The sequence below is a fragment of the Lottia gigantea genome (assembly GCF_000327385.1).
Source record: "Lottia gigantea unplaced genomic scaffold LOTGIsca_39, whole genome shotgun sequence".
NCBI lineage: Eukaryota > Metazoa > Mollusca > Gastropoda > Lottiidae > Lottia > Lottia gigantea.
The window spans coordinates 1,481,534-1,506,661 of record NW_008709333.1 but is presented as its reverse complement, the minus strand read 5'-3'; the positions used below and the strand labels follow the sequence as shown (position 1 = coordinate 1,506,661).

Genomic DNA, 25,128 nt, shown 5'->3' with positions numbered 1-25,128 from the left:
AAGTGTAAAGGTCATTGTGTAATATCTCAATACGGTGGCTTGGTTTAGCCGCATTGGCCTTTTGACCCAGTTTTATCATTTGGGTCAAAAATGGAACTTTGAGTTTAGATCAGAATGAAGGAAATAAATGAATAATATTTTCTATACTGCGAAAGATTAAATCTTTAATTTGAATATTGTTGAACTATTTGGTTGGTTGGTTTGATTTATTTACTCTTATTATTATTGCCATAATGGCCCCCTTTTTTGTTAGGGCAAGAGGGCAATGTTTCTGGCCCCACCCACCGTTGAAATGAGAATAATATCTGTATAATCTAAATGTCACTTAGCTGGTATTATAGTAATAAATTGAATATAAATATGTCTGCATTAGACACATTCTAATGATAATTGGACCTAGAATTCTTTCAAAGTATTGAGTGGGGACCAAAAAAAAAAAAAAAGAGGGGGGAGGTGGGGATTAGGTGCAGGTGGCTTATAGGTCAGTTTTGAATGACATAATGCCTGTCTGTAAAATTTATAAGACTCTTATGGTGTACCATACTTATATAACCCACAGAAAAAAAATGAAACAAAATATGCCTATTTATGAAAAACACCTTAGACCCTTTTTGGTTAAGGATAGGTGGTTGAAACAAGGATATCATCTGAATCATTGTATCACAAATACTGGTTTTGACATGGTCTTATTAACCCCAAGGAAGTATGACGAACGGGGATGTGTTATGAACACGATGAATCTGAATAAGAACTTGCTCCCTTCCAATTTCCACAGCATTTTTTTCTGCCCATCTAACTTCCCCCCCTCCACCACCACCATTTCTGTAAACAGGGAGTACAGTGTATATATATATTAAATGTAATATTATAGAATATTAATAGAAGGACTGGAATTCTGAAATAATAATCAATTACCCCTAGATAGTGTCAGTATTATACTTCATTCTACCTCCATTATCTCAACTATTTACATAGTCACAAACATTCAGGGATTGTAATTTCACTAAATTTGCCAGTCATTTTTTATTAGAGTTCTAAAAGAGCCTGTTAAGAATGAATTACCCCTAGTTTACCCCTAGTTAATCAATTTACACATGGCTGGTAGTCAGAAACATTCAGGGATTGTAATTTCACTAAATTTGCCAGTCAAGTTTGATTAGAGTTCTAAAAAAGGTTAACTACAGTTCTAAAAGAGCCTGTTTAGAATGGATTACCCTTTGTTTATAAATTTACACATGGCTGGTAGTCAGAAACATTCAGGGATTGTAATTTCACTAATTTTACCAGTCAAGTTTGATTAGAGTTCTAAAAGAGTCTGGTAGTCTGGAATAACAAACAATTACCCCTGGTTTATTGTCTATGTCAGAAATATTCAAGGATTGTAATATTTCAATAAATTTGCCGGTCATGTTTGATTGGACCTGTATGAGGTCAGGTATGATTGGAATAACAACCAATAACTCCCTATAGTTAGTGTCAATATCATATCAATCAGCCTTTATTAAATAAACTATCTTATTTATTATACAACTTAAACTGAATATCAGGGATGCTGATTTCACAGAATAAACCAGTTAAGTCTGATTTCAACTTCAAAATGACTAACTAAGAAATTGATCTTTCGAAAGTCAGCCTAATGTCAGAACCATAATAACTGTAATAATAATCAATATCAGGGATGCTGAGTTCATTAATTTGTCATGCTAACAGTCATGACTGATAGGAGCTCCAAAATGACTGTGTGTGAATCTTAAACAATCAGTTTATTGTCAGAGTCACCATTTTAAAGGTTAGCAAGTTGGTGTACACATGTGGCTGATTAAAAGTAGCTCAGTAAGTTTGATAGCCTGAGGAATTTTCATCCCCAAGATCCACTTGTCAGTGATGCAATTAGCATGAGCATCAAATCTTCATGGGACAAAAAACCAAAGAAGTTAAGTACACTGTCACGAATAATTTATTGGAATGAAAGTATTAATAAACATATATCTAGAAAATATAATATACAGTCTTCTAAACCATAATAACTGACTCCAATGACAATACATGGCTTTCTGAAACATATAGAAATATAACAAATTAAACACATAAATAATCTTTTCCTCATCTCATGCTGGTAACAAGTTTTAGATATATAATCTTCATCAGGACAGCTAGGCTAGAAGCGTGTAAAATTTCTGTTTTTGTTGAATTTTTTTAAATTTGAATGTTAACGTTCAGAAATCATTTCAACAGATCAAAAGTTGCATTGGAATTTGTCGTCTGTTAGATGATCAGGTGCTGTGGGCAAAATTCAGATGCCTGTGCCAGTGCTTAAGAGAGTTGGCCAGGTGTTGGCTTTCATCCCCTAATACCAAGACAAATTCCAAATTAATGCCCCTACCTGAGTTGTTAAAACTTGATGTAACGTAGATATAAACAATAATTTATGTTGATTGTACGATAGTAAAGTATAAAGAATATCTAAAATAGAGATATACTTTCTCCAGATTGATATACTTTCTAAACTGTAAACTTCAGGTACTGATTTTAACCCTAAAAATAAAGAGAAAACTGGACATGAAGGACTAAAATGAAATTTAATCAGCTGTTAAACTATTGTATTACTTGAAACACAGTGTGGCTACCGTTTGATTTTTTTTATGTCCTTATACATGTTCAAGACTATGCCAACAATTTGTTGGATTTGGTTGAAGTGAGGTGTGACAAGGTGTCAATGGATATATGTCTTTTCTATATATCACAGAGTACCTTATCTTGACGAGTCATCATTTTAACTTTCAAATGCAGATAATTCTGGACACACATGGTTTTGAGGGCTCAAATTTCGACAGTGAGCTATGAACACTATAACTGATTGGCTTAACTAAATTCCGTTTCTGAGAATAAAGTGTGATTGGTCAAAATAATTACGCACCTGTCCCTTTAATTATTCAAAGACAAGCTCTAATGTTAACTGGGACTGACAAGATAATAACAATGACTCACTTTCTAATTTTCTAGTATCATGGAGTATAGATTGTAAACAATAAAATAGTTCGCCATGATTTCTGTGTCCACTTACACCATAATAATCAAATGTTAAAATCTGAAAAAGAAAAAAAATATTTTGTTAAAAACTATAATAAAAGCTATGACAAAATGTAAGATAAAAAGCGAAAAAGTTTGAAGGGTTCAAGTTGAAATCTCAAGAAGAAGACTTTTAAATAAGAAATTTCCGCTTGAAAATTTAGACAGGTTTATAGGATGATCAGACGACATTTGCAAGAGAATTTGACACACAGTTTTTTAAAAATAATTCTATAGAATTAAGAAATAACAGTTTTATGGATATAAACTTCTACTTATTATTTGAACACCTACATACTGTTTAAATAATATATAGAAGTCTATATCCATAAAACTGTTGTTTCTTAATGTGCTGTGATATTTCTAAATGTCTTACAAAGATTAAATTTTGTAGAAGTAAAAATAGAATGAGTAGATAAATCTTACTATATCTGGTGTTGTTTTATTGATGATATTAATGATTTCATTACTAACGACGTCTCTATCCCAGTGTACATCACCATCATCAGGTATTTCTCTATTGATAAAAAAAAAAATGAATAGAACTGCTTAAAGGTGGATTTTGAAAATAAAAATACCAATACTTATATGAATAGAAAGTAGAGATGTGCTAATAACTTTGAAAAATACCAGTTTGTCTCACATGTCCATAATCAATTCATAATTAGCTAAATAAGAAAATTAATAAAAAAAATATATATTTTTATTATTTGGTAAAAAAGGTGAGAACATAGCTCAAGTTAAATAATTGAAAAGAAAAATGTTCAAAAGGAGCTTCTTATACCCTGAAAGCTATTTTTTTCAAAACTCGCATACTTTTTATCTATAATATTGACACCATCTGACTTGATCCCAAAAACTTCAGCACTTTTAACAAGTTCCCCTTTTCTTATATTACCAATATTATAGAAGTTTCCTGCAAATACAGAATCAATGTTTACTTGATATCTAGGCAAGATGGTGATTATGCTCTGAGAGAACAACTTGGACTTTGAGTACCGGTACTAGGCCTCTACCCAAAGCTTTTACTATAGTTGTGGACTTCTAGCAGAACTAAAATGCACGACAGCACACATGCTTAAGTAGGGCAACCACTCTTATGACATGACTATAAAAGTTTGTGCATCATGTGGTGTGCGTTTATAATATTGTGATTCCTATTAATCTTATAAATAGTAAGGGCACAGGCTAAGCATTTTTAAATATTGACAGTAACCCTACAATATACCTGAAGTCAGACACAATATGCTGATTTCATTATCCTCTATCAGAGTTGTTAAGGCTGGACCAAAAAACATACATTCATCGTCAGGATGAGCAAAGACAAGCAAAATATTTTTTGATTTGACTTTTGATGTGAAACGCTTTCTTAGGAATGCAAAATAGGTCACAGAAATATAACAGACGATCGAAATCACAGCAAAATAAAGGAAAGTCGTTTTCAATTGTGGAAATATATCATTTAGACTTTGAAAATTGATTTGAGAAGACATTTTCCACTTTTGATTCTGTTTGTTTACAAATTTTGAAAATTCATGGGAGCTGCCATTTTGTCATAAGTAGGTCCAATGTCGTTAATAAAATAAACGATTTATAATTGGTCAAAATATCCTTTCCATTTGATTTCTTTAATCACTTTTTAGATAATTTCCAAATAGAAAGTATGATCTAGGCAAATAAGAATACTTATTGAAGATAATATAGAACCGGAAGTCATAAAATATTACGACAAACAAAATAAAGTAGAACAAAAACAATGCTGCTTAGCAACGGCGTCATGAAAGGAGCTTGAAAGTCAAATTTTGTGAAAGTATTCATTTTTCTCGCCTTTTGTCAGTTAATTCTTCATTGAACAACTAAATTTGAAAATGTCTGACAAACCAGCATCCCCGGAAGTGCCGCCACAATCTGAAACAGAAGCAAAAGAGGCAAATAAAACTAGTGAAAATGGTGAATTTGAGAACTCAACAGCTGTAACTGAAGAAAATATTAAAGTTGAAAATGAACAGAGCGAAACTGTCGAAAATGATGAGGTAGCAAAAGATTCTAAAACTGAATCACTTAAAGGAGAAGAAGAAGCTGTAGATAATGAAGCTGAAAGGGGTAATCCATTTGATGATCAAGCTAGCACTCCAGCTTTAACTCAGCAGGATGAAAATCCAGAAGATAACGAGAAATCAGAAAGTTGAAGAAAAAGTTGAAGAAAAAGTTGAAGAATCTGGCGAAGAGCCAGCAGTAGATGGTGAGCAAGCCCAGACTCCAGTTGTAAAACAGGAAGGGAATGAAGCTCAAGAAGTGGAAAAAGATGAGAGAGCAGAAGAGACTGAGCAACCGCCAGTTGAAGAACTGACAGAGCCTACTGAGACTGAAGTCAAAGAACCAAACCCTGAAGAGACAGAAAACAAAACAGAAGAACCAAAAGGTAAGAATTAATATACCACTACCAGTTGAAATCAATGAAAATTAATTATTAACCCTTAAGCCTTGTGAGCATTTAGTCACATAGTGTTTACTATGAATTAAGAAATAAAATATACTGGTACCAATACTAGCATTAATGTTACCAGTATATAACAACTTGGTAACAGCTATTTAACTAACAGTCATTTTGACAAATTTTGTTTGCAGAAGAACAAAAGTCAGAGGATAAGAAAGAATCCGAACCTGTTGAAAAACAAGATACAGATTTAACTCAAGAAGGGGAAGTAACTCCATCAGAAATACCCCCTGCTCCTCCAGTAGATTTAAAATTACTTCCATCAGCTCCCCAGATTCTCTCCCCTGATCAAATCGGAACAGAATCCTCACTGGAGGGAACCATGTCAAATTCTGCCTTGGTAAGTTTGAAATACTTTTTTCAGTGAGTTGGCATACTTTGTCCATACGCCTCAAATCCTGTTTCGAAAAATCACTCTGTATTTCAGACATCAGCTGTCCTGATGAGGATTATGCATTAAAAAACATGCCCGCAGCATGAGATGAGCAGGCAACTACACATTCAGCATTGCATTCCAATCAGTGAATCAGATTAATTTGATATACTTTTATAAGTCACCATAAACTCAAAGTACATTTTCTGTTATAGAAAGAATAGGGTGATAGGGTTTGACCCATGATTTTGACAGTAATTCAATGCTCTCTGTTTTAGAATGTGATTTGGTCGTTTGGTTTGAATCGAGATGTTCCAGTATTGAATCTAACAGATGAAACCAGGAAAATGATTTTATATCCTTGTGCTCATGTTGGAGTTCTATATGACTTTAAAAACAATAAACAACATATTCTACAGGGGCATGTAAGTATTGAAATTTTGATTTTTTGTTTGTTTCTATAGAAACACATTATATTGAGGATATCAAAATGTTGTCCCCATCCTTCTTATAGTTTAGATTTGCTTGTAAAAGTAATGATCTCATTTTGACAAAATGTGGTTATTTTCTCAAAAAATTCCAGACATTTTTTTGATGAGCTGTTTTTGAGTTATTTTCCTGAATTTAGCCAAAATAAGTTTGTCTTTGTGGTAGGGGCTGGAAAAATTATGCTTTTTCAAAGGAATGCTGCCATAAATTTTGCTACTGGCATTTTAGGAATAATGATAGTTTGTTCTGTGAAGGTTCTAAATGTTGACATTTCTATGTTTTATTTCAGACTAACTCTATAACATGTAGTTGTGTTAGTGATGATAAAAGATGGTTAGTAACTGGAGATAGAGGAGAAGATGCTATGGTTATAGTCTGGGATACATACTCTGGGTAACTACATTTTAGTCCTTTGAACATTGAGTAATATGACGTAAATTGTATGACATTACAATGTCACTATGGCTATTTCATCAGCCAATTGGGGATAAATCACATAATTAAGTGGCTGGTAGAGTTGCTGCAAGTGTTGAAGGGTTAATTAAAGTCATTGTTATTATGATATTTTAGTTTTAATTTCCTTTTTTCAGAACCCCAATTCAAACATTGTTTGATTTGAGTCCAGATGGAGATGGAGGGGTGGTTGCAGTTGCCTTGACCCCTGATGCTCGTTACCTAGCAACTCTTAGCAGCTCTAGAAATCAGGTAAGAATATTTCTTTTACCTAGGCCTGTGTTAAAGGTCAAGATGAAAACAGATATAGGTTCAATATGGACAAATAAAATTTATCAAACCAAAAAATAAAAACCAGGAATAGTAGATTTAGTAAATTAAAATTGTTGAAATTCACTTTGGACAAAATAAAAATTCATGAATTTCTGTTCTCAATGAATTATTATCCTCATGAATACGTTTCTGAGAGCATTTGCCCAGGAAATAAATAATTTGGAATTGTAATGCATTATTATAATTAGAATGATTGTACTAATACTGTTTATTTTTACAACAGGTTTTATCTATCTGGGACTGGACTATAGATGGCGAGTCTCCCATCTGCTCCGCACAACTATCCCCTGATTATGGTGTTCAAGACTTTATTTGTTTCAATCCTGAAGATTTCCACTTCCTCATCACCAACAGTCATTCACAAGTTTTATTTTATCACTGGGTAAGTTTCTTTTAACTACAGCAAGGAGAAATATCCTTAAGGATAGCAATTTTATCCTGTTCTATAGCTGGTCCTTGGACAATCCTCTTGATACTGATTTTACAAGGATAACAACTAAGGTACACAAAGATCATGTCTACCAGTTGGTCCGTGACCAATCCTCTTGGCGTTAATTTGGCAAGGATTGCAATTTAGATTCTTGGGGATCCTGTCTTGCTACTGGTTCTTATTTAATCGCTTGGTGAAGCTATAAAACCTTCTTTAAATCTCTTTTAAAACCAGCTGATATTGACTATACTTTGATATTGTAGGAAGATACAGCTATAGAATATTTCGCCCCACCCCTAACAGATGAAGATTTTAATAAACAAGTAGGAAACTACAGTCAGTCTATCTTTCAATCAAACAGTTCCAGAGCCTTGACCGGTACCTCTATTGGTAACTTGGTAGTTTGGGATAACAATAAACCACTCACTAAAGGTATGTTATATTTTTATTTTGAATGACTAGAATTGTTGTGTTTCAGCATTATTATCAGTTTGGACTCTCTGTAGTGGATACTGAGTGGTATCAAGACTTACATAGGATTATGTTCTGTATTGTAACCAACACTTGCACCAATAGAAAAATTTGTTGTTGTTTCAAATAGTAAGATATAATTTGTTGAATGAAGGGAGTTTTTTCATCTAATTTGATGGTAAAATGGTAAAATGATAAAACAGAGAAATTTTATCAAAATTATGATGATTAGTTTATGGACCTAACTCTAACTCTAAACCTAACCTAAAAAATTCCATATCTTTTACGAACATATAATGTAGAGGATCTGAAACAAGTATCCAATTATACTCTATTTTGATATTTGTAGTTGTAACAACAGAACAATCAGCTGATAAAAAAGCTTTAAAGATCATCAAGTTACAAGAGAGAGGAATCAACGTATTAACCACCACTGATAAGTAAGTGTCCAGACATCATGAGTTTTTCTTTAGGGTGGGGAAACTGTCATCTGTCACAGACAACACTGTCTTGTGATTATATCTTCTCTCAAAATTGGACAAGATGCCTCAAGTCTTGAAGGAAAGGAAACCTGACCTGGAACAGACAGATAAAGATGTCTTTCCACATCTTGGTATATTAAAAAAAGGAACACAGCAAGTCTCCTTTTGTTTAGGTGAAATGAGTAGTAATAAAGACAAATAAAGTCTTTTTACAAGAGTGTTGCTCAGGTTAGTTCAGTTTAGTTTATTTTTTGTGTTATTTTAGATATATAGTAGTAGGAGATATGGCTGGCCATGTGAAATTTTTTGATCAAACATTGAAGTTAATATATTGGTAAGTTGTTACAGCTTTGGTTTTACTTTATTTTTTGGTTGATATGGAGATTGTAGGTTCTTATATAGCTTGGCGTGCAAAATTTTGGTGGTCCTCAGAATGTCATCTATCCTCATCATTCCAGTTGACCCAGTTGTAAATCAATGCCAAGAGGTTTGTCCAAGGATCAGCTGGTAGACAGGATCCTTAACTGTGAACAAAGGTTGTTATCCTTGTAAAAAATGTTTTTTTCTTTCCTTCTTGAAACAAACAAACTTGTATTTCTAAGACACAAGTAGAAACATTCTATATTGTTGTCAGTGCTATTGATATGTACAGAGATATAACTGAATTATTTGATTTGGTCTGTTGAGAAATAAAAGCAATAAGCTTTTTTTATTTAAATTTGAATTAAATTATTTCAGGTATCAAGATTTTCATCTCGGTCCAATCACGTCTGTTTCATTTTCACATGTTCCTGAATTCATCCCTGCGTAAGTCTTTTCCTTTTATTAGAGGTTATAAACTTTTCTATAATTTAATGGGTGAATAAAATGAAATATAGAGCTATATATCATTGGTAGGAAATCTTGCAGTCCGTCATGTTCAAAGGTTTAACTTATATTTTAATTTCAGGGCCTCTGAAGGAACAAATTACCCAGGTGATGCCACCATTTCAGCTAAGAAATTTGTCATCAAAGATTTTGTTGTTGGTACAAGTATTGCCATATTTGGAAATGTTACAGCAGATGGAACCAAAGTTGAGGTTAGCTCCCTTCTCTTTATCTTTGTTGATTGTAACTGATTTTATTTAGGTCATAACAGATTTGGACTAACAGTATTTGATATGTGTTTTCTATTAATTAGATGTGATGTATGCTTAACTTTATTTCTTTCATAGTTTTATGATCAAAACTTTCCATCGAAATTAAAGCGAAGAAGTTAAACTTAAAGCAGTAAAATTTTTGCGAGTCTCAACTAAATTCATAACTTAAGAAGTTAATATTCCAGTTGGTCTATTGAAAAGCTAAGGGAAGTAAACTGTTAGGCTAACATTTATTCTTCTCAAGATGCTCATAAATTGATGAAATTAGGCTACAGACCACAAATTAAATTGACGTCATTAATTATAGTTATCTCCCTTTGACTGTAGGTTATCCATCGAGAACATGATGCTGCTATTCATGCTTTGGCTTCTCATCCTAAATCGTAAGTAATTTATTATCAACCTTGCTTCAGTTCTATTGTTTAATGGTTACAACTTTTTCAAAGAATTTTTAAATTTCTTTTCTGCTTTGAATTCAGCAATTAACTTCCTAATTCTATTTCTGGGTTTATAAACCTGTAAGCTAAAATTGATCATTTTTATTTTTCTACTAGACCATATCTTGTGATTGGAAGTTATTCAGGATTGATACAGATCTGGGATTATGAAAAGAAGTAAGTGTATTTTGAGTAATTTTCTCATGAAAAAACTTGTCGCTTAAACCTAGCCTAGCATGGAATATCACACATTATACAGGTTGCCTGTTACCCGAACTTGTTTTGTGGAATTGAAATCTTCTTATTATCATCAACATCTCTGCCTTAGTCAGTTATTGGGGGAATATTTACTGGAACATTTCTTAATAATACTTTCATGGTATGACTTGTGCACTGACTTGAATATTTTGGCTTTTGATTATACTATTAAAGCTATTTTTTCTTTCTAGAAAAGTTATGGTGTCAAGAACATTTGAAAGAGGTTTACATATCAGATGTTGTTCGTTTGATCCAAAGGGAGAATATTTAGGTTTGTACCATTTTTTGTATTTTAGCTTGGAATATAGCTGCTTTCGCTTTCCCAGCTGATAGAGCTCAAGTTCAGCTATCTGTATAGTCAGTCCCCACTTTCAGTTTCTTATCATTGTACATAGTGAAAGACATGCCAGTTAGCCCTCCTTTATATTTCATGGGCTCCCACTCGGCTTCTTCACTCATTGTTTCATAAAAATACCACTGGCTTTAAAATTATCTCAATCCATGGATTTTGTTTTCAGCTGTTGGTTTCACCAATGGAACCATAAGAATATTAGATGCTATAACACTAAATGAAGAACAGTCTGAACCTTTTCGTTATTCTAAAGATGTCATCACTCACCTCGTCTTCTCACACAACTCCCTGTATTTAGCTGCAGCTGTAAGTAATAACTTACAATTTAAAAAACACCATGATTGATAATAGTTTCCCAGTGTCAGGGACGCAGGTAGAAGGGCTGACATGAGAAATGTAATGGGTGTAGAACCCAAATTGACAATTAAATCTTACAATCCCCTTAACAACCTCACCTTCACCAACCCTCTTCCTGAAAAGTAGGACATAAAACTCCATTTCATTTCACCAACCCTCTTCCCTCATTGTACACTGCATTGCATTGTCTTTTTAATAGCCTAATAAGGGAGCAGAAAGAACATAGAACTCCATTTCAGGACTTCAATCAATCCTGTCTAAAATTTGTCATTACAAAAAGTGTTGTTTACACAATAATAAAAACATTTTGTTGTTATTTACAGGATGCAGAATACGCCCTGACAGTTTATAAAAAACAGCTGGACGGGAACGACCCCTACGATTATCTAGGTCGTTACCGAGCTCATTATAAATCTATTAATGACGTAATATTTGGAGTTTACCTGGATACAGATATCCCTCGGCTTATGACACTTGGAGAAGATAGAGTTTTGGTAAGTCTGTTTTCTTTTGGTTACAATGTGTTAAGTCCAGTTTAGGTCAAGGTGAAGGTCAAATTTATGATGTCAAGGTTGAATAAATGTCAATAGTCAAGGTCTCCTATCAAGGTCATGGTCTTACCAAGATAAGATTTTGTGAAATAGGACCTTTAATTTAGATTGAGGAAGAGTAGAAATATCAATGTGAATATAAAGATTATTTGATTCCAGGTTGAGTATGATTTAGAATCGTCAGTTCGTGACAATCTAGTAGTAACTAGTACCGATAGAATAGAACAGAGTGGTGTACCTAAATGTATGGCCTGGTATCCTCCTATAACTAAAGAACATTTTATAGTTACAGCCAATGACCAGGTACAGATAAATACATTTTAGTACAAATAATCAAGGAGAGCTCACCGTTTTGTACGTTCAGCTTTCGGGCGAAGTGGCTGGATGATAAAATCTGCAAAGAGTCGTGGAGGTAACGAAAGGAAAAGAGACCCGTCACATGGTCGACTTGGCTTTCTCTAACGCACGTCTTCGCAACTTTCCCTGTCTGAGCCGTTCTCGCGTGCAGTTAATAAATGTAAGAAATAGTATATCCATATATTTTGTGCTACTTTATCGAGAGCTCACCTATTTTTTTAAGTTGTTACCCTTTTTGAGTTAAACTAATGTATAATTTGTATTTATGTTTTCAGTTTAAATTCAAGTTGTTCAATGCTACAACTAAAATGTGTCGTAAAACTTTACTTGGACCAACGTTTGGATCTCCTGTATTGAGGTAACTCTTAATTGCTTACACCTTTTTTTTTAAGCTATTTGAATTAAGGATGTATTTGAATTAAGGATGTATTTGAATTAAGGATGTATTTGAATTAAGGATGTATTTGAATTAAGGATGTATTTGAATCTTTTAAATTTTATTTAATGATAAAGATCCAAGATTGTTACCCACAACTTTCTCAGGTACAAAGTATCATAGTCAAGATGTTCAGTCAAGCTGGTAGACCAAAGTCTAAAAAACGCAATTCCTTGTTAATTATGGATGTTCCTTGGATGGGTTTCGTCCTTGCATTCAGTGTGTGTTATTCTAACGTCAGTCTAGGATCTTTGAAGATATTAACAAACATGCATCAAATATGGTCTTGGGATTCTTGATTTTGTGATTTTTCTATGATTTCTATGAGTTTTCTCCTTGTAAGGAATGAGGGGTCTCTCCTTTTTGGAGATATTGATTGATGTGTTAAAAATTTGTCTCAATTTGTGAGGATTTTTTTTATCATTGCAGACTATCTGTTCTACCCACTGATGACCCAGCAACTGATAAACGTTACCTAGCCTATCATACAGAAGATAAAGTGGGTCTGGTTATTCTACCGCTAGACGGAAATCCACATAACTCTATGTCTCTAGTAGCTCACCCTAGTGGCGTAAGTTTGATTTTAGATTCTTATCATCTTAGATATGGATTTCTGATTTGGTTTTTGGCCTTTGACTTATTTACAAACGACAATATTGACAAGTGCAGATATTTTTACCCAAAATATCAAGATAAAGAATTGCACATTAATGTCCTGTAAAAATAGTAGAAGCTGATTTAAAAGATTTGGGTCCAGACATGATTGGATTACTGTATCACTATCAATAATCCTACACCAGATATCATAGGCCTACTTCGTATTTTCTTAATTATTTTATATCTGATTGTTCTATGTATTTATGGAATTTGATATTTTGTAGGTAACCAATATGACTTGTAGCCATGATGGAAGATATATCTTTACTGCTGGTGGCTCAGATTCAGCTGTTCATATGTGGGAGGTCAACAAAAAGTGAGTTGTTAACTCCTCCATGTTATTGGGGCTACTTACTATTTTGATGTTTCGGTTTCAAACTTATTTTTTCAAGTGTCTGGCAGTGGCAAAACTGAGTTTGACTGTTTGAACAGAGGAATGTGATTGGAATATAATTAGCCTTTTCATAGGTTTAACTGCTGATTGTAATAAATTCTATTGATTCAGAATTCAAGAGCTGAAGGCATCTTGTCAATGCAAATATCAAAAATATGTAAAAATATTAGGGCCCTAAATGATTGATAATGATTGTATACTCTTCTAGTGCTCTAGAACATGGTATATGTGTTACCCCCTATCATTTAGAGTAGACCAAATTGATGTACTGTGAAAGTTTGCTATACTATAATGTATTCTATTGTAGTGCTCTAGAAGCCCAGTCTAAGCTAGGTGGGGAAGATTTAATACCATTCTATGGTTTATTAGAGGGAGGTAGAGAAGGAGAACTGTTTGCTGAGTTAGAAGATTATTTTTATTATGCTCAAATCAGAAGGTAAGATCTTGTTTGTAGGATATTTTATTGTCTAAAACAATTAAGTTAAGATATTACAATAAACCTTGTTCACTCAACAGCCATATTAAATGCAGAAAGAGACTCATAAAGCAAAGAAACAAATGTAACAATGTGTCACTGCATAAAATCGCCACCTTGAAATCTTTAACACCTCCTTCTCCAATCTCCAAACTAATCATATTTTACGTCATTAAAGTCTCTTTTAAATGGCAGACTAATTTGCGTTAACATACCTCGCTTTTAGTGTCTCAAAAACAAGGCATAAATCAGGACCAGTATGCACCTTAAGGATCCCTTAACAGATTATGTTGTACATTGTTCTATCAAATAATGTGTCCGAACTGAATACTTGACACTAATTCATCCCATGCTACTGACATGTGTTTTGGATATAAAATCTTCATCAGGACAACCAGTGAAAATGGCAATTGAGATTTTGTGATATTTTATATTCCAGTCAAGGAGTAGATTCTCAAGAAATTAGAAATGTCTCAGTAAAAATCGTCCTCAGTGAAGTACCGTTTGTGATGAGAGCTTTAGGTTTTTACCCCACAGAACAAGAGGTATGTTATATGTTTATGAAAATTACTGTGAAAACTTTGATTTCCCAGGCACCAAATTCCTTTGATGTGTTGATTAATGATTTTTTATACACAAATGTAACACTCTTTAATTGAATTTACAAAATCATCCTGCCCTTGCCGATATATGGTGCAGAAAAGTAGGAGGTAAAACTCCATTCATTTCATTTTCTCTTGCCCATGTATCCTAATGAGACCAGTTTTATGGTGGCCAAAAGCTTGATTGTTGGCTTTTTTTGTGTGGAATTTACTCCTTTCTGATTTTCAGATTTTTGTTTAGCTTCTCCATATTTTGAGAATGATAATCTCAGGAAAGTTTGAAAGATAATTGTATGATATATTATATTATAGATTGAAGATATGTTAAATGAAGTTAAATTTAGTCAGTACGTAGAAACAGGACAATATGTAGAAGAAATTGATCTGGGTGATTTAATCAAATGTAAGTTTTATTGACAAACAACAACTTCTGTATATTGATCACACACATAACAAACATATACTGTATCACCTGTATACAGTCACCACTTGTATTTAATTATCTATTTAATGGCCACTCTTTTTTAACAATGGCTATGTTGTTTGTTTTCAGTGTATGTGAATCATCGACCAGCGTTTGGTCTATCAGCAGAGAAAGTTCTGGAAGCGTTTGATATTCTAGGAATACCTACTAATAATGGTAACGCTGTAGACAGAGGAGACTTGTTAGATATGTTACAGAGTAAAGGTAAAGTAAATTATCTGTTATTAGTCTCTTGTCATCACTTTATATTTTAATTCTACTATTTAGAGTTGCCCAAGATGTCCAGGTGTGTACAGGGTTGCAAGTTAATGAGCTATATTATCTGTAGGAAGTATCTGTCTCGGCTTCCTAACATGATTAACTTTCAAGAGATCTTGACAGTGTGAAGTTGATTATACCTCAAAAATTCCAGCATTTCAACCTGGTAAAGGTGACAAATTAAAGATTTTTTAAATTATGTCCTTTTTTAGAACATTTTTTTAGTTTATACACCTTCAAAGATTTTTGTCAAAAAGCTACTTTTGAGATTTTATGTTTTCTATTCCATTCTTTTCATCTTATATTCTTCATATTTTCAGGAGAACACATGACGGAGAATGAACTAGCAGAATATTTATGTACGTTGCTAGGCAACAATGAAGAGGGCGGTAGTAGTGAATTACATAACATTGATCCTACTGTGGCGGGAGACTTGATTGACCAGAATTTACCCCATCATATAACGGCAGACATGTTTTCACAACAGATATTAGGCTTCTCCATGTACAATGATTATAACATGGTACAGTAGAGTCAGTGTCAGATGGCTAAAGGGGTTGAAGAAGAGATCTTGTGTCATACGATGTTGGATTATCGATGTAGTAGAATATGGTATCCTGGGGACTTATTCTCCAAAATGTGACTTGAGAAACTGGGCCGAGATTTTAAGAAATACAGCAATCTGATTGGGTAAAATAGCTAGATTTATAATTAATTTTAATGATAGTCCAATCAGATGACCAGAAAACAAAAATTCTCTCAAGTTTTCACAAATAAGGCCCCTGGTCAGTACAGAATTAGAGATACAGAAGTAACTAAAAGAAGCAAATCTTGTCCAGACCCATACCTTTTGTATTCTCTTTCTCTACTGAATCTATATCAGAAAACAAATACATCTTTGATACCTTTAATCCACGTCCTGACTGGTTTGTGCTATAAAATGGACATAAGTTATGAAAATATAATTGGACTTGAACCTGTACATATATACAACTGTAGTTTTAAGCTGCACTGAATTTTATCTTAAGGTATTTTGAAAATGTTCCGTTGTATATGATACAGAAGGGACAATATATATCAAGCCAGTGGTGTATATATATATTTATAAAGCTGTGATATTGTAAGATAGTGTTGTTGAAGTCTGATAGTTATTATGTTAATGTATACCTCAATATAGATATTTTTATTATAACACAAATTCTCAATTTCTGAGGAGTAGAGCTGGTGACTACCCTGAATTTTTTATGTTTGCCCCTAGTCTACCCACTTGTCACCCTGAAAGAATAGATGCAGGTTGGAGGGACTTGTTAATTTGATGGGACCAAGGAAATGGTTGTAATATAAGGACACCAAGCTATTAACAACTATAATCTCTTGACCCAGTCTCTTAAATCAGGTTTGCGATCTGTTTGACCAATTGTACCCTACCTAAAGGGATCCCCGTTTCTGAGACTAAACTAATCATTAAGTGTTCACAGCTTTCTGTCGAAATTTGAGCTTTCGAATCCATGTGAGTCTCGAATTATTCACGTTTGAAAGTTGAAATGACGACTTGTCAAAAATGGCGAACCATGGCCTTTAAGATAAACATTTGTCACAAGTTTACTTTTTACTTATAATTCGAGAAACAGATCAAAACTAAAACCAGGGTGACACTTGATTGGAGAGTTCTGAACAGGTTCCGTCTCTTCCAATTCTGCCATTTTGAATTCTGTCTGCACCTATTGTATCGGCACACATGGAACGCATTCTGAACCCTGTTCCAACGTGCTGAACTCACTAATCGGGCAGTCTCTTGGATCTTGGAAGGGAAAATCAACACAAAATGAAATGATAGTTTTATTTAATACCAGACCAAATGGTAGAAAACTGATCATTTTGATTTGTGAATAATCCGGTTGGTACAATATAATTTATAGCAGTTTCTTTCTTTCTTCTCTTACACTCTCTCTCTATCAGCTGAAATATTAATATTCATTAACTCAATTAGCATATTACATGAATATTCATTTGATAAAATACATGTTAGCTCATACTAAAGACCTCTATCAGCTGAAACATGATGTTTATTAGTTAGCATATTTTATGAATATTCATTTGATAAAATATATATTATCTCTTACTGAAGACAAGCTAAAACTTGAATATTCATTAACTCAATTAGCATATTAGCTGAAACATTATATCAATATATTTTGAATATCTATTCAATCAAAGAAATATAACTTCGTCATAAACGAACACGATAAATAAATATTCATTAATTGCAGTAACAAATCACGTAAGCTATATTAAAGTATAAATATTCATGAGCTATTCAAATAAGTGGAAGTCTGGAGAAAATTCCCTGTTCATTCACATTCATCATGGTTCTACCTGATTTCATAAGACAATATAAGCCTAGTATTCCTCTGAAACATGAATTTTCTGTATTTACCTCGTCAGTGGAAATATCTAGAATATCTGAGAGTAATTCCTCCTGTTGATTTAACTGACTGTTTACTTTATTAGCTGCTAGAACTACTTCTGGACAGTAGTGAGACTGTAATGTCTACAATATAACATAAAAAAATAAAATAACACAAAACTAGCGCCAAGTTTCATAATTTGTTTTTAAAAATTTGTAATTAATGACGACACTCAAGATGGTCAACATTTTGTAAAAGTTTATAATCATCTTAAAATATAAATACATGTTATCTCAACAAAAGATAAAAAAACTTGCACAATGAAAATCATTCTCCATCTACCCATAGGATTATGGGAAAAATTGGTAATAATGTAAAGAATTCGTGAACCTAAAGTTACGGTACTTTGAAACTGTTTTAGTGTTTAGATCGCTTCCAGTTAAGCTTCGCCAAAAAAGATGACATTAAGGCAACCTAGAGGTTTTAAGAAGCACACTGCTTACCTTGATTTCCCAGAGATAACTGTCCATGGCTCGACATTTACTAGGGTCTGTTTCGTCCAGTATAAATGGATCATTTTGTATTTCTACAATAAAATATATGAATCTTATTCTACAAGTTTTTAAACATTTCTTCCTTTTCAGACAATCATAGAGCAAATCAGGTGGAAATCCACGAAAAATGTCATGATTAAAATATGGCCCTTCATGTAGATTCAAGTGAAAATCGATAATGTCCCCGATAAACATACAGAGTTAAGAAAACCTTTTTACAATCCTTTTAACTCTTGGCTGTGGGATCTATGGACAAATTAAGAATTCACTAACCCTTCAACTTACCTGAAGGTCCGTCCAGTCTTCCCAATAAAACCTGACAGTTAGGATGCCGTTTTAATAGATTGAGAATAGAAGTTATAGCTATTCGTATTCCACTAGGAGGCGCTGTTAAACATAATCTCGCTAGTTTTTTAATGAAGGCTGCTACTAAATACCCTGGCAGATGTCTGAAATCATAATGAAATAAAGTTGAGGAATAAAGACGTGTTATCTCTACTGTGATGTAGAATGTAGATATAGTAGACAATTTTACAAGTGAATAGACTAGGGGATCAGTGACAGTGCAAGTCTGAAGAGACTGGGTGATCAAAGAGAGGGACGACTGTCTCTATATGAGGACAATCAAAATGCAGCAGACGTATGTAGAGGTGTGATACTGATAGTCCCAAGAAAATTTCTGGAAAATTTTAATTGATTTGGTGCATTCTGACACATATTTTGGGGCAAAAACATATAAAAATCGTTATTTTTAAATTTATTTAAAATACACTGGAGGTGTTAACCATTTTTCCAGGGCAGGAAAATAACGATAAAACTTACGTGGAAGACAAGAATATATCAGCTAAATAGAAAAACCTGGCTCGATATTTAGCATGGAATATAATAGGATCAAATAATAAATACAGCTTGTAGTAGAAATCAGGATAATCTCTGTAATATACAAGATAAATAGATTCAACAAATATTTCAACCTGTGCTTCAATCACAATTACGCCTCTTTTTTGGCGTGACTGGTATTTTGCTACTGTCTTGAAAGGGTTCAAAAATGGATTTTCATGTCTTGTAATGTGTATAAGGAATAACATTAGCTACTGACAGCGATGACAAATTATTGGTGTTCTTTTAATAATATGGTTATCACATAAAAATCTTTGGTTGGTTTAAGAGTTCTACACTAAGTATGTACACAGTACAGTGCCAGAAACTAGACGGTACCAGTACTTACAAGTTATATTGGTTGATTAGAATAAAAATACTATTTAAAGCTAGTAAACTTATAGCTCCACCTGGAAGAGAGAGAGAAACAACCAGATCATAACCTGCATACCTTGAATACCTTGTCGCTTAAAACACACACTTTATTGATAAATAATCCATAAGCCACATTTAGCAGCTCAGATACATTATGACATGATCGTTATCAATAGATGGGACTGTGGTTCACTTTCTCCAAACAGGATCATATTAGATAAAGTGAATCATTTCCATTGACATTAGAAGGAGAAATGGCAGGACAAACCACTATAATGGCAGTCCAGAGCTATACAGTATCATATAAAAATAAAACCCTGCTACTGACCTATATTATAGGAATCTGTTAAGAAATCAGCTAGAAACAGTGGACTTGTTAAATTAGGTATAACTTTATCATGCATTATCATTAATACATGTTTATATATACTTGGAGTAAGCTGAAAAATACAACATTTGATTAGAAATGGAAGGAGTTTTTACATCCTACTTTTCTGCACCATGTTGGAGCATTTGATCAATATCAACACATAAATTGCTAAATCTATGGTGACTGGCTTTGTAGAATCATTCAGTTTGACACCTGAACCAGTGTCTTCTTAACATCTTACCAAACAAGGATGGAAAATTTGATTTTCTGCTAACATGGGCTGATGTTAAAATCAAGAATTATTTAGTTTATATTCAATATGTATCATCTGACACTTAGATTACTGTTTCACCTAAAATCTGGATTAACCTTATTTTTGTGACGTTGTCCCCTAAAAAAATCATAATATTCATATTATCTTACCTTAAATCTCAGGAATTTTAACCAAACTGTAGAAAATAATTTTTTCTGTTCTTCTAAAGATTTAGCTTGTAGAGCTTCTTCATTGTCTAATATTCAGAGAATAACAGATATAAAATAGGTTTTTTAGTTTGTATAAAAACTTACAAGGTAAGGTGTATGGTGCAGAATTATTGCTACAGTGATTATATTTTAGGCAATGTTTGGTCGTGTTGCTTCCTTATTAATGAGGCGAATGAGAAATTTCTTACCAGGTTTTTTGGCTAGCCATTTTGTTTCTGACTGATCACCCTGTGTTGATGAAGTGAATGTGAGATTCTCTAACAAACTAAAAACATTTTTCACGTAAATTTCATTCATTTCCTGTAAGAATAAAGATAGAAAACAACTTTAACAAAATTTTAGATGGAGCAAGGATCAACAAGGTATCTTCTGTCTTCAGTCAAAAACCATTATCAGTGGTCTATAATACAGTACAAAACACTCAAAAATTGTATCTAAATCTTTCATTGAGTGAGTTTTAATGCCGAGCAAGAATTCTAATAAGCCATCACTTGAATCATATCTATTTTTGAATCTACAAGTTAAAACACTCTCTTTAGTTTATTTCTTCTTTAATCCTTCTATTGTCAATGTAACTCCCATTCCCAAACATAGCTCTTCGGTGAGGATTTTATAGGTCAGAAACAAGCTACAGCTTTGGCTTATCTGTCAGCCAAGTTTTCGAAGATCCAAAAGTCATCATACCTGATTTTTCTTGTGTTTAAAATCAGAATGTAAAAAACTTAAAACGTAAAATCTGACGTCCTCGTATTCTGTGTATTCCTGAAACTTCTTCCAGAGTCTGGACATATCCTTCGTATCTGAGATTAACTTGGTAAAAATTTTCTACAAAACAAACAGAAATACTCAACTATGACATATCAGCAAGAAGTCATCAATATTGTTCTGTGTATCATGTGATGTTGTATCACTATATCATAGAGTGTTTGTCCTATCATTTCTTCTACGCTTAGATATGCATGTATTTTATTTGTGGCTAAGCTGACCCCTCCTTAAAAGCCTGAAATGTTGTAAGAGTAGAAGAAAATTATATTTACAACCATTCTTCACATAAACTTCAGCAGTTTGTTTTATTTTATGAAGAAATTTTATAATAAATTTTGAAAAAATGTCAAAATCATTAGACTAATAAATATATTGTTAAATATACCTGAAAAAGTCGTGAGGGGAAAGTCTGTTGAGGAGTTATTTTACGTAATGGCGTGTGACCTTCACCTTCTACCAGCTTCATCATCGTTAATAACGCAGAATCCTAGAAAAAAAACAGACAATTTGAAGTACAGGGACAGGTTAGCCATCAGTTTGACCAATTGTACCTTAGTCTCAGAAGCCAATCAGTTATAGTGTTCACAGCTCACTGTAGAAATTTGAACCTTCAAATCCATTTGTGTCCAGAATTATCTACATTTGAAAGTTAAGAATGAAGACTCGTCTTTTCTTGAAACACTGCCATATATAGAAGATACGTATATATCAATAGAAAGTGAAATAGAAGATGCTGACCCTAATGAAATGTAATTTAGAAAGCTACGTTACCTGAATCAGTGTATTATCATGATGTAATAAATCAGCGAGATGAAATAACGTACTGGCGTATTGTTCTCGTAACCATACTTTATATTTCTCTTCTACTTTTAGATCTATAATCAGACAGAATTATAATCAGTTTCTCTCAACTGAATGAGGACATAAGTGAGTTTGGATCTACTTACTCCAACAGCAGGTAACAAAATGGCAGCTACTTAAAGACTTAAAGTCTTTTGAATTTTCAATTCAATATAAATAATGCAATGCATTCTGTCAATAACCAACATGAATAGCGTGAAAAAATGAACATTTAACAAGTGTACCTGAGAACAACATCTCACACTTTATAAGAAGAGTACCTTTAAATGCCAGTGATCTTGTTGCAGTTAAAATATTTGCATTTACTGGGAACCAAAAAGTAATTGATTAGATCTCATCTTCTGATACACAAATTGAACTCCATAGTTTTAGAAACAGTTCTAGAAATAGAGGTTAGCTTTCCATATATGGACTAAATGTTTCTGGGCAACGTAAACGAAATCAATAAACATCCACTAAAATATTTGATATTCAAAGCCTTGCACACATGATAAATTCTCAAATACAAATAAAAACTGTCAAACCTTTCATGTCCTGTTCTGAAGGTGGTTTATCAAAATACATCTCTTGTGTTGAAATAAATCTAGTGAATATTTTATGTAGTCCTCGGATACATGCTAAAATAACACTTTCATCTTCCAGCTACAAACAAAAATTAAAAAACTTAAAAGAAGGTAAAGAGCTTTTCTAAATTTTTTATGTGTATCTCAGACACTGATAGCATCAATTTACATCATTCTAATTTTCATTCTGACGTCTGTGGTTCTTGCAATTCGACTAAAACTAACTTGTTATATGACGTCACTAGTTTCCCTCTAGTTTTAGTGGAATTGCAGGAACCACAGACATTGGAATGAATATTGGAATGGTACAAATTGATACCATAAGTGTCCCCGATACACATAAAAGGTTAAGAAAACATCTTTACAATCCCTTTAATCAATGTTACATTTTTGTCAACTCTGGGGAAAAGAGATAGAGAGGAAGCAAGCTGTAAATAGAAATCAGTCATCACTTTGGAGAAAAACCAGGTGAGAGTCTGACCTAGAAAACTAACTAAACACTATTATCATCCAACTGTTAACAGAAATCAAAATAGCTTTCGAGTTTTAGAAATATCTACTCTATAGTTGACATTATAAAGAAAATAGGGTGTGGGTAATCTCCAATCTCCATGTCCTGATATAACTCACTGTGATCTCCTTTTAAAGTAATAATGTTACAATTGTTTGCTCTAGTCAGTTATTACTGCAGTGAAAACGGATTGAAAATATATTATAGAACGATCTATTCAATCACTTAATATAACATTTTTTTCTATCTTCAAGTTGTAAACAGAAATCAAATAGCTTTAACAAGGTCTGCTTAAGTCAGTTTTCTCAAACAGAAAAATAGAAGGAATGTTGCTTGTGGAAAGCCATAACTCTGCACAGTTCATAGATCTGTCTTGTCCATAAAAATGATGATATCTTTATGAAGGATGGGCTAGCTTTCGCCAATATAGTCCTATCCTATCAAACCAGTTATATAATACTATTATGAAATAAGTCACAACATGTATTCTAAAATATAATACAATATGATGTATAGGCTCATTGTCTTAAAGGATTCAGTCATATACACATTTGCTTTACCACACGTTTCCTGGTTTCCATGAACTACAGACGTCTGATTGAAATTTGAAATGGTGCAAAATGATGCTATAAATGTCCTTGATACACATACAATATTCAAATAACCTCTCAAAACTCCATTAAATATAAATACATGTACACATGAGAGTAATTAACTTGACTCCTTCCCTTTAAACCAATAGCAGTAACCTTCTATATAGTTCATAAAATATTAACGATAGGTATAGGCTTATCATTAGGTTGGGGAACTGTTTCAGACCAAGGATTAGGATTATCTATAAATACTATAATCTTAGAGGGTAAGGATAAAGATTAGAGGGGGTCATACATATTAAAGTGGGGGTATGTACAATTTATATAATAGACTATCGACAGAGTTCAAGCTAAATTTTATGGAGAAAAATTTTGACAATCTGAGTCAGACAGATTTTTTAAAAAGGCCATCTTTACAGTGACAACCATTCTACCTGACACACAATTCATGATACAAAACCCGAGCAGTCTGCCTTATCATGGCAGAAAAAGAAGCTGCACAATTAGACGATATGGGTTATTTTTCAGAGCTTCATTGTGCAAAATTCTGTTAGAAGTGCTCATATAAACAAATATGCCACGCCCACTTTTCAGAGTTTTCAGACCAAAAAAGATTAAAGATCAGAGGACAGTAAAATCTGATGACTGAATTAAACGAAGGATACCTCAATGTAGCCAAGAATGTCAACGATCGCATTCGAATTTTTTCTGTCTTCAGCACAGAGTTTGGCTTTTTCTTTAATTTCATTGATAACTTGCTTAGATGAACCTCGTGTGTCTTTGGGAGCCATGTTAAATCACGTGACCGTGTGTAATCAATCAATGTAGTCGAAATGATCCAGTCTTAAATTTTTATTGACATTTCCACTGGAAACACAAGACTCAATAAAATGCGTGGCGTGTTCGCGCAGGCGCATTATACACCTTGGTCTCCCATATTCGATTGAATCGCATTTCCAGACAGGGATATTTCTGCAATTTTCTTGATCAAATTTTTTAACCAAGTACCAAAACTCATCAAAATGTTTAGCTAAAGTGCTAAGTTGGTTGGAAATGGGTAATATGGCCAAGGATGGATGGTAAAAATACCATAAACTTATAATCTTCTATTTGGTAAGGAGGAAGAATTATTATTCAAAATGGCGCCGGGCACCTCAAGGCCATTCGCGCGCATTGTGTATTTTAGCGCAGTCATGTTTCATTTTCGCTTGCAAATTTCTCTGGTCATTATGATCCGATTGTTCGACTTTCAATGGCGATCTTTCATTTTAGCAGAGAAAATTTAATTTTCAAATTTTTGGAGAATGGCATCGTTGATTTAGTAATAATTTTTACTATTTCCTGATGCAATATTTGTGGTGGATGAGGCACGTGCTTTTGTTATGATTGGCAACTTGGCTGTCTGAAGCTTT

At 33.2% G+C, this 25,128-nt stretch overlaps 3 protein-coding genes across 3 annotated transcripts; 1 reads left to right on the top strand and 2 right to left on the bottom strand.

The window, feature by feature from the left end:
* Positions 1 to 1,970: 1,970 nt before the first annotated feature.
* On the bottom strand, positions 1,971 to 4,400 carry LOTGIDRAFT_85239 (hypothetical protein; the record flags this gene model as incomplete). Its single annotated transcript, XM_009059364.1, has 6 exons — positions 1,971 to 2,054; positions 2,384 to 2,523; positions 2,989 to 3,088; positions 3,496 to 3,586; positions 3,886 to 3,985; positions 4,298 to 4,400. Coding segments are annotated over 6 exons (618 nt in total), but the record flags the coding sequence as incomplete, so codon positions are not given.
* Positions 4,401 to 6,226: 1,826 nt separating this feature from the next.
* On the top strand, positions 6,227 to 16,547 carry LOTGIDRAFT_191347 (hypothetical protein). The gene is made up of 23 exons (XM_009059464.1): positions 6,227 to 6,364; positions 6,718 to 6,821; positions 7,019 to 7,133; positions 7,438 to 7,596; positions 7,908 to 8,076; positions 8,465 to 8,555; positions 8,863 to 8,931; positions 9,336 to 9,404; positions 9,547 to 9,676; positions 10,064 to 10,119; positions 10,291 to 10,350; positions 10,623 to 10,702; positions 10,950 to 11,089; positions 11,464 to 11,634; positions 11,851 to 11,994; positions 12,324 to 12,406; positions 12,914 to 13,055; positions 13,366 to 13,457; positions 13,843 to 13,971; positions 14,450 to 14,555; positions 14,925 to 15,015; positions 15,166 to 15,300; positions 15,675 to 16,547. Exons 1-23 carry the CDS (start codon positions 6,287 to 6,289, stop codon positions 15,884 to 15,886), a joined length of 2,625 nt encoding a protein of 874 aa, XP_009057712.1. The 5' UTR covers positions 6,227 to 6,286; the 3' UTR covers positions 15,887 to 16,547.
* Positions 16,548 to 17,181: 634 nt separating this feature from the next.
* On the bottom strand, positions 17,182 to 24,507 carry LOTGIDRAFT_233423 (hypothetical protein; the record flags this gene model as incomplete). Its single annotated transcript, XM_009059463.1, has 15 exons — positions 17,182 to 17,313; positions 17,792 to 17,905; positions 18,266 to 18,348; positions 18,602 to 18,765; positions 19,139 to 19,249; positions 19,545 to 19,605; positions 19,899 to 20,010; positions 20,182 to 20,220; positions 20,364 to 20,449; positions 20,612 to 20,723; positions 21,108 to 21,248; positions 21,574 to 21,675; positions 21,960 to 22,063; positions 22,574 to 22,691; positions 24,382 to 24,507. The coding sequence occupies 15 exons, from the start codon at positions 24,505 to 24,507 to the stop codon at positions 17,194 to 17,196; spliced, it is 1,593 nt and encodes a 530-aa protein (XP_009057711.1). The 3' UTR covers positions 17,182 to 17,193.
* Between the last annotated feature and the right edge of the window lie 621 nt (positions 24,508 to 25,128).

What these genes read in the sequence shown, in the direction of transcription:
- LOTGIDRAFT_191347 (XM_009059464.1), top strand. Translation starts at nt 6,287, where the DNA reads ATGATTTTATATCCTTGTGCTCATGTTGGAGTTCTATATGACTTTAAA. An exon ending in CAGATGGAACCAAAGTTGAG is followed by an intron (nt 9,677 to 10,063) that starts GTTAGCTCCCTT and finishes CTTTGACTGTAG; the next exon opens with GTTATCCATCGAGAACATGA. An exon ending in ATGTGGGAGGTCAACAAAAA is followed by an intron (nt 13,458 to 13,842) that starts GTGAGTTGTTAA and finishes ATTCTATTGTAG; the next exon opens with TGCTCTAGAAGCCCAGTCTA.